Here is a 14,176-nt window from a genome sequence, read left to right as displayed (position 1 = left end):
AGGCTCCTCCCATGACATCCACTCAGTGGGAGTCAGAAAGGATGGGGCGCACCACGTCCTGCCCCGGCCACCAGGAAGTCTCCCTGACCAGGGGCCACCACTCACAATCCCCCATCTCAGGCCCCAGTCCTGGGAGACTGAGGTCACACCTCTCAGGCCACGGATACGTGGCGACCCCAGCACCTAAGAGTTCCCAGGCTCCAGTCTGCACTCACGCCTCCTCTGAGGCTCCCACCAGCTCATCTGTGCCAGGAAACTGTTAGAGGGTCCACCTTCGAGGGCCAGGCCCTGAGACAGTCAGCTCCTGCCCGAGGCCACAGAGCACGTCCGTGCTGCAGGCAGAACTGGGAGGCAGCCGAGACCCCGGGCAGGTGCACGGCCGCCCAGGAACACCGAGGCAAACACAAGGATGGGCAGGAGGCCGGGGCCGTGTGGTCCGTTTCTTTATTGAGGCCACAGACGGTAGCGCAGGTCCCTGCTGTCCACATGCCCCTTGTAGGGACACGAGGCCCTTCCTGAGTCCAAGTCCGAATGCCGGGTCCGGGCCGAGCCCACGGCCCTGAGTCCAAGTCCGAATGCTGGGTCCGGGCCGAGCCCACGGCCCCACTGGCCGCTACTGGGAGGTGCTGCTTTTGCCTTTGCTTTTTGGTGACCAGATCTTGGACAAGCGGAACTTGGACTTCTTCCTCTGGAGGCCTAGGGCGCAGGTGGACAGTGAGGTCACGCTCATCGCCACATGGCCGCAGCCCACACAAGTCCCCCCTGCTAGAAACATCCTTCCCTTCCACTGGCCACAGTCCGCCCTGGGCCCCCGAGCCCGCAGGAAGCCCTGTGCCCTCCCATGTGAGAACCTGCCCCGACTGGGCGCCCTGAGGGCTGGTCCCCACCATGACCACACGGTCACCAGCCGCCCCTGGCTCTCTTAGTGGCGGGAGGGAGCTCTCACCCTCAGGGTGAACCTGCCTGTCCTGTCACCAAGGCTGAGGGGGGCCCCGACACCTGCCCCCCACCCCCAGCTGGAGGCCCGGCCCACCCAGCCAGCCAGCCCAGCCCCCAACATCCCCGGCCCAGTCACCCAGCTTCTCAATCATGTCCCGCAGCATCTGATCCTCCTCTTGTTCCCTGAAACGGGACCAGGGTGGCCATGAGTGACAACAGCAATAGCAATGTGCTCTGGAGGGGCCACCGGACAGTCTCCAGCCAGCCTCACCCCAGTGAGTCTCCAGCAGCCGTACCCCAGCCCTGAGCCCCACCTGGACCCCGCCACCTGCCCCTTCCTGCTGACAGGCCTCACGTCGAGACCTTGCTCCCAACAATGCCAGGTCCCTGTCCTCTGCAGGGCCAACCCCTCAACAGTGACCTCAACAGAAGGCCCGGGCTGACCACACCAGGGACCTGGACAGGAGGCCTTGGCCAACCACACAGGTGACCTGGTACAGGAGGGCCCGGGCTGACCACACCAGGGACCTGGACAGGAGGGCCTGGGCCGACCACACCAGGGACCCGGACAGAAGGCCCGGGCCGACCACACCAGGGACCTGGACAGGAGGGCCTGGGTCGACCACACCAGGGACCTGGACAGGAGGCCCGGGCCGACCACACCAGGGACCTGGACAGGAGGCCCGGGCCGACCACACCAGGGACCTGGACAGGAGGCCCGGGCCGACCACATCAGTGACCTGGTACAGGAGGCCCGGGCCGACCACATCAGTGACCTGGACAGGAGGCCTCGGCCGACCACACAGGTGACCTGGACGGGAGGCCCGGGCCGACCACACAGGTGACCTGGACGGGAGGCCCGGGCCGACCACATCAGTGACCTGGACGGGAGGCCCGGGCCGACCACATCAGTGACCTGGACAGGAGGCCCGGGCCGACCACACAGGTGACCTGGTACAGGAGGCCTCGGCCGACCACACAGGTGACCTGGACAGGAGGCCCAGGCCAACTCATGCTAAGGCCCCTTCCTGCTCCCAGAGGGTCTCACAGAGGTGGACTTCAGCTGCTGACCCTGCGTGCCATGTGCTGGACCCCTCATGAGATGAGATAGGAAAGCTGTCGGGGACAGTCACACAGTCCGTGCAAGAGCCAGGAGACGCACGTGGCCTTGGAAGTTCAAGTTAAAAACTAAGACTGTGGCCGGGCGCGGTGGCGCATGCCTGTAATCCCAGCACTTTGGGAGACTGAGGCGGGCGGATCACGAGGTCAGGAGATCGAGACCATCCTGGCTAGCACGGTGAAACCCCGTCTCTACTAAAAATACAAAAAAATTAGCCGGGTGAGGTGGTGGGCGCTTGTAGTCCCAGCTACTCGAGAGGCTGAGGCAGGAGAATGGCGTGAACCTGGGAGGCAGAGCTTGCAGTTAGCTGAGATTGCGCCCTGCACTCCAGCCTGGGCAAAAGAGTGAGACTCCTCTCAAAAAAAAAAAAAAAAAATCTAAGACTTTATGGCCAGTTACAGTGGCTCACGCCTGTAATTCCAGCACTTTGGGAGGCCAAGGCAGGCAGATCACCTGAGGTCAGGAGTTCGAGACCAGCCTGGCCAACATGGTGAAAACCATACAAAAAATTAACTGGGCATGGTGGTGCGAGCCTATCACCCCAGCTACTCGGGAGGCGGAGGCAGGAGAATCGCTTGAACTCGGCAGACAGAGGTTGCGCTGAGCCGAGATCACACCACTACACTCCAGCCAGGGCAACAGGAGCAAAACTCCGTCTCAAAAAACCAAAAACAAAAAAAATTAGCCGGGCATGGTGGTGTGGGCCTATAATCCCAGCTACTTGAGAAGCCGAGGCAAGAGAATCATTCGAACCTGGAAGGTGGAGGTTGCAGTAAGTCAAGATCGCACCACTACACTCCAGCCTGGGGGACAGAGCAAAAGTCCATGTCAAAAAAAAAAAAAAAAAGACTTTGAAAAGTTCCCAATGGCCACATGTGGCCCCTGGCTGCTGTACCAGTCAGCACAGACGATAACCGCCTGGACAGAAAGTTCTACAGGGCCGGCTGACCCCGAGGGCTGGGAGCATGGACCAGGTGACCAGTCCTGGCCTGGCTGGGAGGGGACCCTGGCGCCTGACCCTCACCGGAGCCGGTCCTCGTCCAGTGAGTCCACGATATCACTGCGGTCATTCACGGTGTCCACGTACCGCTCCAGCAGCTCCTGCTCCCGCTGCCGCTCCTGTGGGGACTTCAGAGCCTCTGCGGGGACGGCTCTGTCAGTAGGAGCCCCCCCGCCCCGCTGCCACTGCCATGACCCCACAGGACACAATGTCCCTGCCACCCAAGTGCCAGGCTCCTCTTTTGGAGGAGGAAGGTGTGGTCTTGGGGACACCCGGAGCAGAATGAATGAGTGAATGAATGAGTGAATGAATGAATGAGTGTATGAGTGAATGTGTATGAGTGAATGAGTGAGTGCATGAGTGCATGAATGAGTGAATGAGTGAATGAGTGAGTGAATGAGTGAGTGAATGAGTGAGCGAGTGAGTGAATGAGTGAATGAGTGAGCAAGTGAGTGAATGAGTGAGTGAATGAGTGAGTGAGTGAATGAGTTAGTGAATGAGTGAACGAGTGAGTGAATAAGTGAATGAATGAGTGAATGATGAATGAGTGTATGAGTGAATGAGTGAATGAGTGAAGGAGTGAATGAACAGATGAGTGAGTGAATGAATGAATGAGTGAATGAGTGAATGAATGAGTGAATGAATCAGTGAGTGAGTGAATGAGTGAATGAATGAGTGAATGAGTGAGTGAAGAAAGGAACCGCCATGTCAGAGCCCGAGTGTTGGGACCCTTCCCCGTCATCTCGCAGAAACACCACCCGCTACAGAGATACGGACACTGAGGCCCAGGGCATTGTTGTCCCCGCCACACAGCAAGGAAAGGACAGAGGCGGATGGCCACAGCCTGCGCCCTCAGCCAGGGCACCGGGCATCACAAGACAGATGCCCACGGCTCACCCTGACTGTTGCTACACTGAATATCTTAAGTGAATTGATGTGTTTAATCCTCACAACAGCCATGTGAGGTGGGTACTGCGAGCATTCTCACTGTGCAAGGGCTGAAACCCAAGCACAGCAAGGTTAAGTGCCTTGGCTGAGGACACACAGCCAGGAGGTGGGAGAGCTGAAACTCGAACGCAGGCCCGCCTGGCTCCAGGGAAGGTCTCACCACGGCCCCCAGGCACTCTGGGCTCCGCGGCATCCCTGGCTGGGGTGGGGCCCCTTGGCTTTTGGCTGGCGCACGGGGGACGCACCGGGCTTGGCCATGAGCCGGCGCAGTTCGCCCTCGATGTCCAGCTGCTGCTCCTCCAGACGCTGGTCCTTGGACCTGCCGCACAGACATGCGTCTGAGGTCTGACTGCCGCCCCGTCCCCTGCCTGGCCTGCCCAGCCCGCAATGAGGGCCTGGACCTGCCGCACAGACACGCGTCTGAGGCCTGACTCTGCTGCTACTGTCCCCCACCTGGCCCACCCAGCCTGCACAAGGGCCTGGACCTGCCACACAGACACGCGTCTGATGCCTGACTTACCACCCGTCCCCCGCCTGGCCCGCCCAGACAGCACCATGGGCCTGGACCTGCTGCAGAGACACGCATCTGAGGCCTGACTCTGCGCTCCTGTCCCCGGCCTGGCCCGCCCAGACAGCAACGAGGTCCTGGCCTTCGAGGAGGGGCACGCGGCTGGGCTCTCACTTGTACATCAGCTCTGACTCCTGTCTCAGCAGAAGCTGCTTCTTGTGAATAAGCCAGAACCAGTCCACCATGAGGCCATCCTCAGCATCATCTGGGGAGAGGAGCCAGCTGGGGCAGGGGGGCCCACCAGGGTTCACGGCCCCTAGCCCCAGGACTGAGGGTGTCTGTGGGAGTCGGGCTGGCCCAGGACCAGGTCGAGGCGCTCACCTCCCTCGGCTGCCCGCAGCCGCTTCTCCAGCTCCACGCCGCGGAGCTCCAGGGCATCCAGCCGCCTCTCGATGTCCTGCAGCCGCCTCTGTATCTCCTCCGGGCAGAGGTAGTCGGGGTGCAGCTGGGGATGGAGGGGCGGTGAGGATGTCGGAGGGCTGGGCCCCTGCCCGGCTCCCCACCGCTACTCACCCTGACTGGGGAGGTCACCGTCTCGCCAGGTGGAGCAGGGACATTGGCCGGGGACAAGGGTCTCCCTGGAAAAGGGGCAGGGTGAGCCTCCGGGGCCTCGGCCACCAGGCCCTACGCGACCAGGACACAGCTTGGAAGGGTCCTGACCTCAGCACAGCTGGCCTCAGCCCTGCCTCCCTAATGACCCGCACGCCCACTGGGCTGCCCTGCCCCAGCCCCACCAACATCTGAGTGGCCTCCAGGCCCAGCCCCACCCTGCACCCTGCCTTCCTCCGGGTCAGCAACACCCACCCAGCCCAGTCCCTCAGGCTGCCAGGAGCAGACACTCCATGATCAGGAGTCTGTGTCAAGGTGCCCTGAGACAGCTGGGGTCTCTATTCACAAGGGAGGGCCTGGGACACAGGGCTGGGTCCTTCCTCCAGGCTATCCTTCCATTCTAGGCCCTGTGAGCTCCTATACATCCTCCAAAGCCCCAGCAGGCATTACCTCCTCAGAGGAAAGCTCCCTTCACCTACACTCCAAACAGCAGTAGCGTCTCTGGGGCTGACCTGGTTTGCCCTGAAGGTGAGGTTTCTTCTCCTCCTCCTTCCAGCTCTGCGCTTGGGCTTCCTGTTCAGGGGGCTCCGGACGAAGCCAGTTGTCAGAAATGTCAAGGCTGGCAGGGATGGCCAGTCTCCTGCGGCGGGGTGGGGAGGGGGACCTGGCTGCCCCCAGGTCGGGAGACAGAGCCACGTGTCAGAGCAGGGCCACTGGGAGCCTGGGGTCTGTCCCGGCACAGCCAACAGCTTGCTGGGTAGCCCAGTCATCCCTGTGCCCTGGGCCTCCTGACTGGCACAGGGTTGGCATCACAAGGCCATCACCACGTCCTGCCCAACCTTAGCCATGTCTCCCCAGGGGGCTAACCCAGGGGCATGCTGGCTGCTCAGGGTCACACAGGAAGTGGCACGAGAGCTGGATATGGATCTAGGGCACCTGTGAGTGCTGGGAATACACAGAGAGATGTGTGCACACACATGCATCACACATGAACACGGGCGCACACACAAACACACATGCATCACACATGAACACGGGCGCACACACAAACACACATGCATCACACACATGAACACGGGCGCACACACGAACACACATGCATCACACACATGAACACGGGCGCACACACAAACACACATGCATCACACACATGAACACGGGCGCACACACAAACACACATGCATCACACACATGAACACGGGCGCACACACACACATGCATCACACACATGAACACGGGTGCACACACGAACACACATGCATCACACACATGAACACGGGCGCACACACAAACACATGCATCACACACATGAACACGGGCGCACACACAAACACACATGCATCACACACATGAACACGGGCGCACACACAAACACACATGCATCACACACATGAACACGGGCGCACACACAAACACACATGCATCACACACATGAACACGGGCGCACACGAACACACATGCATCACACACATGAACACGGGCACACACACGAACACACATGCATCACACACATGAACACGGGCGCACACACGAACACACATGCATCACACACATGAACACGGGCGCACACACGAACACACATGCATCACACACATGAACAGGCATGCACATCATCACACATGCACACATGCATCACACACATGAACACGGGTGCACACACGAACACACATGCATCACACACATGAACACGGGCGCACACACGAACACACATGCATCACACACATGAACAGACATGCACATCATCACACACACATGCATCACACATGAACACGGGCGCACACACGAACACACATGCATCACACACATGAACACGGGCGCACACACAAACACACATGCATCACACACATGAACACGGGCGCACACACGAACACACATGCATCACACACATGAACAGACATGCACATCATCACACATGCACACATGCATCACACACATCAACACAGGTGCACACACGGACACATGCATCACACGAACACAGCTGCACACACATGCACACAAGCCTGCCCAGGACCACCAGCCCCTCTGGCTGACTACAGCCCCTCCCCACACACCCCAGGAGGTGGCACTACAGGTCCAGTCCCGGGGCCGCACCAAGGGGGATGGCCAGCTAGGCACCTGGGGGCCCCTGGGTCCCGTCCAGCAGTACCTGGGAGGCTGGGTCCTGGGCTGGCTGGGTGTGGCGTCCTCTCAGGTCTCATGGGGGTCAGGGTGATGTGGACACTCCCCGAAAAGCTGCCTGAGACCTTCCCGGGGGCCTCCCCCGCCCTCAGCTCTGCCAGGGCCCGTGGTTCCTTGGGCTTCAGAGTCCTGGGCAGAAGGCACGAGGTCGGAACCCGAGCTACCAGCCCCAGGCCTGGCCCACCTGGAGGGGCTCCCAGGCCATGTGTAGAGCAGCTCGAGGGAGCAGGTGGCCTTCTGAGCAAATACCACCTCCCAGCCCACCGACTACACCTGCTGGGACCCTCCCACAGACACAGGTGTGTGCACCACTACCTGCTGTGGTGTGAACCAGACTCCAGGCGTGAGCTCTGGGCCCCCACGGGACCCACACACGGAGAGACTCCACCCCAGCTGCAGGCGTGGTGCGTGAACCCACACGGGGGCTGCCGTGCCCAGGTGAGACACACAGCAACACTGCCCCCAAACCAGGGAGAGCGGCCCCCCTGTCCCTCAGGTGGGGTGACTTGGCCTCTGCTACTCACAGGGAGGTGCGTCCATCCCTGGATGGCCGTGTCAATCGGTCGATCACATACTCACTGCATTTATTAAGCACCTATGGTGTACCAGGCCCTGGGCCAGCCCCGCCCATCCCTAACCTCTCAGCTGGGCTTCTCCTGTCCACAGGCTTCAGATTCGCTCTCCATCCTGCCGGCCCATCCTCCTGGCCTTCCTGGGGGCTGGCGCTCCTGTCTGGGTGGGAGGCAAGGGGTCTGGGTATAAGGAGGGAGTGTCTGCAGGGAGGGCTGTGCCTCCCCCTGCCATCTTCCCACAGCCACTCCACCCTCAGACACCCCCACAGCCAGCTGGCCTGTGGGCATCCAGAGCACCACGCAGGGAGTCAGGGGAAGGGGCTCCCAGCTGGGTCTCCCGTGCTGTGTCCCTGGGGGAGTCTCTCCCTGCCTCTGGGCCTCAACTTCCCCTTCTGCCAAATGGGTGGGGACATGGCAGGGTGAGCCCCGTGGACTCTGATCCTCTGTCCGCCTGTGCAAGGGGAACACCTGAGCCGTGGCTGCCCGTCTGCAGGCTTTCTTGGCTCCTGGGTCCTGTTCAGCAGGGCTCAGGGCGTGGCTTTAACCATGAGAACTCAGTTGAAGGGAAGGATCTGGAAAAACCCTTTGCAGCCCAGTGTGTTCTCAGCCCAGCTCGATAAAGCCGCGGGATCCTCTAGCTTTTTTCTAGGCACCCCCAGATGGCAGGGACGGCCAGTTTCCCATGGTAAAGTGGGGAGGGGGACCTCGGCTGCCCCCAGGTGGGGAGACAGAGCCATGCATCAAAGCAGGACTGCCGGGAGCCTGGGGTCTGTCCCGGCACAGCTGACAGCTCGCTGGGTAGCCTGGCCATCCCCGTGCCCTGGGCCTCCCGGCTGGCACAGGGCTGGCCTCACAAGCCCTACACCCACATCCTGCCCAAACTGGCCATGTCCACGCAGGGGGCTAACCCCTGGTGGGTTACCCTCAGGTGCCTAGAAAAAAACCTAGCTCCCTGTTCCCAAAAACATGTGAGCCCATAAAATAGGACTGTGTGGTCCAGGGAGCCCCCAGGAAGAGCTCCCAGCCCAGGAGGCACCAGAGCCCTCAGGACACAGGGCATCGTCACCAGAACACCACTGGGGGGACAAGGCACAGGGCACCATCACTGGGACACCAGCGGGGGGAGTGGGGGACGGGGCACAGGGTGCCGTCATCAGGACACCAGCCGGGGGGCAGACAGGGCACAGGGTGCTGTCACCAGGACACCAGCGGGGGGAGACGGGGCATAGGGCACTGTCACCTGGACACAACCTGGGGGGCGGAAGGGGCACAGGGTGCTGTCACTGGGACACCACTGGGAGGTATGGGGCACAGGGCGCCATCTCCAGTACGTGGCGACACAGTGCCACAGCAACAATGCAACGTCGTCAAACAAAGCAACAGGCAGGAACCGCAAAACACCACGAGAGAACAGGAGGCCCAACCACGGCAAAGCCAGGCCACTGTGAGCCGCCAGGTGTCACTGCCAGACTGAGCTGAGTGGGACGCTGCAGGGACGGGCTGCAGGCATCAGGAGGAGGTGCGGATGGGGTGGGGTAGGCTGGGCAACAGCGCCGGCGGACAGCATAGCCCTGAGGACGTTTGCAGCCACCGCAAAGAGAGAGCGCCAGGACCCCAGGAGGCTGTGAGCAGGTGTCACGGAGGACAGAGACGGAGACGGAGATGGAGAGGAAGGCGGGAGGGGCTGATGGTGAAACGGCACGTGCTGCAGAGTGCGGCCAGGGGAGAGTCCCAGAGCCGCAGGCTCCCGTGGCCTCCTGCGTCCCAGCCCCTTGCTCACCCTGCGTTAAGGTGGTGCTTTTACCCTTTGCTGTCGGCGCCTCTGGCTTCGGTCTGGAGCCAGCACCCACCCTGCCGATCCCCGAGGGTTCGGCCAAGCTCCTCCTGCCTGCCGGGGGCGACACGGATGCCTGAGAGGTGCTGCTCGTGCTCAGGGGGGCTGGCGGGTCCGTCCTTGAAGGGAGGCCAAGGGCCTGGGGAGACGTGGGCTGTAACGGCTTGGCTAAGGGACTTGCTTGTGGTGTTTCAGTTTTGGGCTGAGAACTGGGAACGGGGGCAGTGGCTGGGGAGGGCCTGTAAGTAAAAGAGCATGTATCAGGCACAGCTGGATCCAGGCGCCCTCCCACCATTACCCGAGGCTGCCCCTCTGCCTCCCCAGCAGCTTGCTCCCAATGCCCACCCTCCGGATGGAGTCCCACTATCACCCCAGGCCACCCTCCGCCTCCCACCATCACCCCAGGCCACCCTCCGCCTCCCACCATCACCCCAGGCCACCCTCCGCCTCCCACCATCACCCCAGGCCACCCTCCACCTCCCACCATCACCCCAGGCCACCCTCCACCTCCCACCATCACCCCAGGCCACCCTCCGCCTCCCACCATCACCCCAGGCCACCCTCCGCCTCCCACCATCACCCCAGGCCACCCTCCGCCTCCCACCATCACCCCCGGCCACCCTCCGCCTCCCACCATCACCCCAGGCCACCCTCCGCCTCCCACCATCACCCCAGGCCACCCTCCGCCTCCCACCATCACCCCAGGCCACCCTCCGGATGGAGTCCCACCATCACCCCAGGCCACCCTCCACCTCCCACCATCGCCCCAGGCCACCCTCCGCCTCCCACCATCATCCCAGGCCACCCTCCGCCTCCCACCATCACCCCAGGCCACCCTCCACCTCCCACCATCACCCCAGGCCACCCTCCGCCTCCCACCATCACCCCAGGCCACCCTCCGCCTCCCACCATCACCCCAGGCCACCCTCCACCTCCCACCATCACCCCAGGCCACCCTCCACCTCCCACCATCACCCCCGGCCACCCTCCACCTCCCACCATCACCCCCGGCCACCCTCCACCTCCCACCATCACCCCAGGCCACCCTCCACCTCCCACCATCACCCCAGGCCACCCTCCACCTCCCACCATCACCCCAGGCCACCCTCCACCTCCCACCATCACCCCCGGCCACCCTCCACCTCCCACCATCACCCCCGGCCACCCTCCACCTCCCACCATCACCCCCGGCCACCCTCCACCTCCCACCATCACCCCAGGCCACCCTCCGCCTCCCACCATCACCCCAGGCCACCCTCCGCCTCCCACCATCACCCCCGGCCACCCTCCGCCTCCCACCATCACCCCAGGCCACCCTCCGCCTCCCACCATCACCCCAGGCCACCCTCCGGATGGAGTCCCACCATCACCCCAGGCCACCCTCCGCCTCCCACCATCACCCCAGGCCACCCTCCACCTCCCACCATCACCCCAGGCCACCCTCCACCTCCCACCATCACCCCAGGCCACCCTCCACCTCCCACCATCACCCCAGGCCACCCTCCGCCTCCCACCATCACCCCCGGCCACCCTCCACCTCCCACCATCACCCCAGGCCACCCTCCGCCTCCCACCATCACCCCCGGCCACCCTCCACCTCCCACCATCACCCCAGGCCACCCTCCACCTCCCACCATCACCCCAGGCCACCCTCCACCTCCCACCATCACCCCCGGCCACCCTCCGCCTCCCACCATCACCCCAGGCCACCCTCCGCCACCCTGACCATTGCGCCAGGCCACCCCTCTGCCTCCCTGCCGTTTGCTTCCAATGCCCAGCCTCTGGCAGCAGGATGGACCACCCTGGCAAGGGACGGGCCACAGACACCTGTTTCTGGCATGAGCATATGCGGTGGCTGATTCTACTTTCCCGTGAAATCCAGTGTTGGCTGAGATTAAAACATCCACCCCCGAAACACACCACACACCCAGGCTGGAAGCACCTGAGGCTTTGTCAGAGCCTGGGCCGGCCTGGGCTGCCAGGTTCAGTCCTATGTGACACAGTCTCTCCGGCCCGGCCAGACACACAGACACAGGGCCAGACACCAGGCCTCCGTGCCCTCCTGCTTTCCCTCGGGCACATGCCGGGAGTGAGGCTGCCAGAGCTGAGGTGGGGGCAGCAGGTGCCTCCCCAATCCCGAGCCAGTGCCTCCATGTCCCCACCCCCCCTTGACAACCAGGTTCCCTCCCCCCTTTCCTCCAACACCGGGCTCAGGGGTGACCAGACCGGCTTCCCCAGAGGAGCTGGGCTCCTCCCCGGCCACACGTGCCCCCCGCCCCACCACCCTGGAGCCCCCCACACTCATCCTCAGTCCCTAGGATGCCCTGGACACCCGCCAGTGCCAAGAGGAGCAGAGTGAACTCGCTCTTCTCCTGCCTGTGGCCACCCTGGAGGCTCTGGGCACGCCCTGCTGCCCAGTGCGGGGGGGCAGGAGGCAGTCCTGAGCAGGGGAGGCCTGCACCGCACAATACGGGGCAGCAAACGGCGTTGCCAGCCAGACCACGACAAGCGTCCTCACTCGCTCAGTGACTGTACTTGGTTGAACGGTGACCCCTAAAATTCACGTCCCCTGGGAAGCTCAGAGTGTGACCTTATCTGTAAACCATCTTGGCAGCTGTAATCATGTTAAGATGCACCCACGCTGGGTTAGGGTGGACCCTAGTCCAACGACCAGTGTCCTTAGGACAGACAGAAGAGGAGAAGACAGACAGAGAGAAGGCCACGTGGAGACGGAGGCAGAGACTGGAGGGAGGCGGCCACAAGCCAAGAACGCTCAGAGCCGTTGGGAGCTGGAAGAGACAAGGACAGGTCCACCCCTAGTGCCCTGGAGGGTGCGCGGCCCTTCCCACGCCTCGAGGTCGGACTTCCGGCCTGCGGAGCTGTGAGGGAGTGGATTTCTGCTGCATAAGCCGCCCAGGGAGGGGGTCTTTGGAAACTGACGCAGCGCCCCCTTCTACCCGTCCATGTCATCTGCCCAGGGTCCAGGCACGGGCAGGCGCGGGGCCCAGGCATGGAAGGTCAGGGCCCGGCTGGACTCAGACAAGGTGACGCTCAGCCCAGCCAGTGTGGGTCCTGCTTGCAACCTGTCCCCGCATCTGTGAAATGGGTGTAGGGCCCTTGGGTTCCAAGGGAGTGCGGCACCGTGAGCCCTGGAGGGGCAGCGCCTCCTCACCCATGACGCCCTTGAACACAGGTAGACACCAGGTTTTCCGTAAGGACCCAGCTCCCACCACCCTGACCACAGGCACTGCCACCCTGGCTCCTCCTCCCCATTCCCCAGAGGAAGAAACAGGCAGGGGAGGTGCAGTCCCCAGGGTCACACAGCCAGGGAGGGGCAGTGTCCCCAAGCCCTCTGGCGGCCCGGGGGCCCTCTGGCTGGTGCGTAGAGGCCGCACCCCCCACGCCACTCACCTGGTGCATAGAGGCCGCACCCCCCACGCCACTCACCTGCCAGGCGTCGGAGCGCCAGCCTCTTCCAGTGCCGAGAGGGCCTGCCTGAGGAAGTCCCGTGCCTGCTCCTTGCTGCTGTCCCTGGAAGGAGCAAGTGACGACGCGGGACCCCTGCCAGCAGGGCTGGTGCCGGGGGGCACCGCTGATGTTTGGAAAAACTTATTCCGGGCCTGCTGGGTCCTGGAGGCAGATGGGGTCCAGGCTGGGGGGTCCACGGTGGGTGCAGACGTGGAGCTTGAACTGAGCGTAGTTTGAGGAGCTGCCACTCGGGGGGCTCCCCCGCCCTGGGGTGTGGCCGGGCGAGGGTCTGGGGCACTCGGGGGCACAGCGGGATGGGAGGCGGCCGCTGCTGTGCGCTGCGCAGCTGAAGACCAGCCCATCGGGGAGCTGTTGGTCACACGAGGGCGGACTTTCCCCTCCAGGGGAGTGGGGGCCAGGCGGCTCTCAGAGGGCCTGGCTGGGCTCCTCACACGGATGGACGCAGCGCTGGTGGCTGGAGGGTTGGGTGCGGTTGGAACGGAAGCCCTGGCAGGCGAGTTGCCCGCAGCAGGCTCCCAGGCCGACGGTCTGGCCTTGGGCTTGTTCGCCTCCTGGGCCTTCTGCGGGGAACAGGGGGTCCTGGAATTCACAGCCATGGACCCTGGCCGTTGGGGGACCAGACCGGGCAACTTGGGGCTTGCAGAGGTAGTCGTAGGGAGGTGACTGGTGCAGACGAAGGCGCCCGGCTCTCCGGTGGCCCTGTAGGCCCCCGAGTGCAGCGTGCAGGAGCACTGCTTGCACCTGGGGAAGGAAAGGCACAGGAGCCCCAGCTCAGCACCGCCCGCCCCGCCACGCATTCACCATGTGCTCCCACAGCAGGCATGGCGGACTCCAGTGTCCACTCGCAAGGTCGCCGATTCATTCAACAAATGCCTCTTCTCAGGGTTCCTAACCACTTGAGTCACAGACCCCACCAAAAACCTTGTTTGGGGTACAGACCCCAGAGAGTGCTCACGCATGTCAGCAGACACGCACCCAC

The 14,176-nt window shown here is 63.2% G+C and overlaps 1 protein-coding gene across 5 annotated transcripts in view; it reads right to left on the bottom strand.

The window, feature by feature from the left end:
• Window positions 1–428: 428 nt before the first annotated feature.
• MICALL2 (MICAL like 2) overlaps window positions 429–14,176 on the bottom strand; it is a 28,240-nt gene continuing 14,492 nt past the window's right edge. For 2 of the 5 annotated variants that reach the window (XM_008018880.3, XM_008018882.3), the window contains exons 6-17: window positions 13,156–13,938; window positions 9,655–9,947; window positions 7,941–8,034; window positions 7,271–7,431; window positions 5,637–5,792; window positions 5,089–5,153; window positions 4,897–5,020; window positions 4,690–4,780; window positions 4,253–4,326; window positions 3,084–3,198; window positions 1,076–1,122; window positions 429–696 (exon numbers count right to left, since the gene is read on the bottom strand). In XM_008018880.3, the coding sequence (XP_008017071.3) occupies window positions 614–696; window positions 1,076–1,122; window positions 3,084–3,198; window positions 4,253–4,326; window positions 4,690–4,780; window positions 4,897–5,020; window positions 5,089–5,153; window positions 5,637–5,792; window positions 7,271–7,431; window positions 7,941–8,034; window positions 9,655–9,947; window positions 13,156–13,938 (2,086 nt within the window). In that variant the 3' untranslated portion in view covers window positions 429–613. Of the gene's footprint in view, window positions 697–1,075; window positions 1,123–3,083; window positions 3,199–4,252; window positions 4,327–4,527; window positions 4,578–4,689; window positions 4,781–4,896; window positions 5,021–5,088; window positions 5,154–5,636; window positions 5,793–7,270; window positions 7,432–7,940; window positions 8,035–9,654; window positions 9,948–13,155; window positions 13,939–14,176 lie in introns of those variants that run through there. The other 3 variants (XM_008018881.3, XM_073012883.1, XM_073012884.1) reach the window with 3 other exon arrangements.

Source organism: Chlorocebus sabaeus, chromosome 28 (genome assembly GCF_047675955.1).
Source record: "Chlorocebus sabaeus isolate Y175 chromosome 28, mChlSab1.0.hap1, whole genome shotgun sequence".
In the NCBI taxonomy this organism is placed as follows: domain Eukaryota; kingdom Metazoa; phylum Chordata; class Mammalia; order Primates; family Cercopithecidae; genus Chlorocebus; species Chlorocebus sabaeus.
The sequence above is the reverse complement of the archived record's forward strand: the minus strand, read 5'-3'. Positions and strand labels throughout refer to the sequence as shown.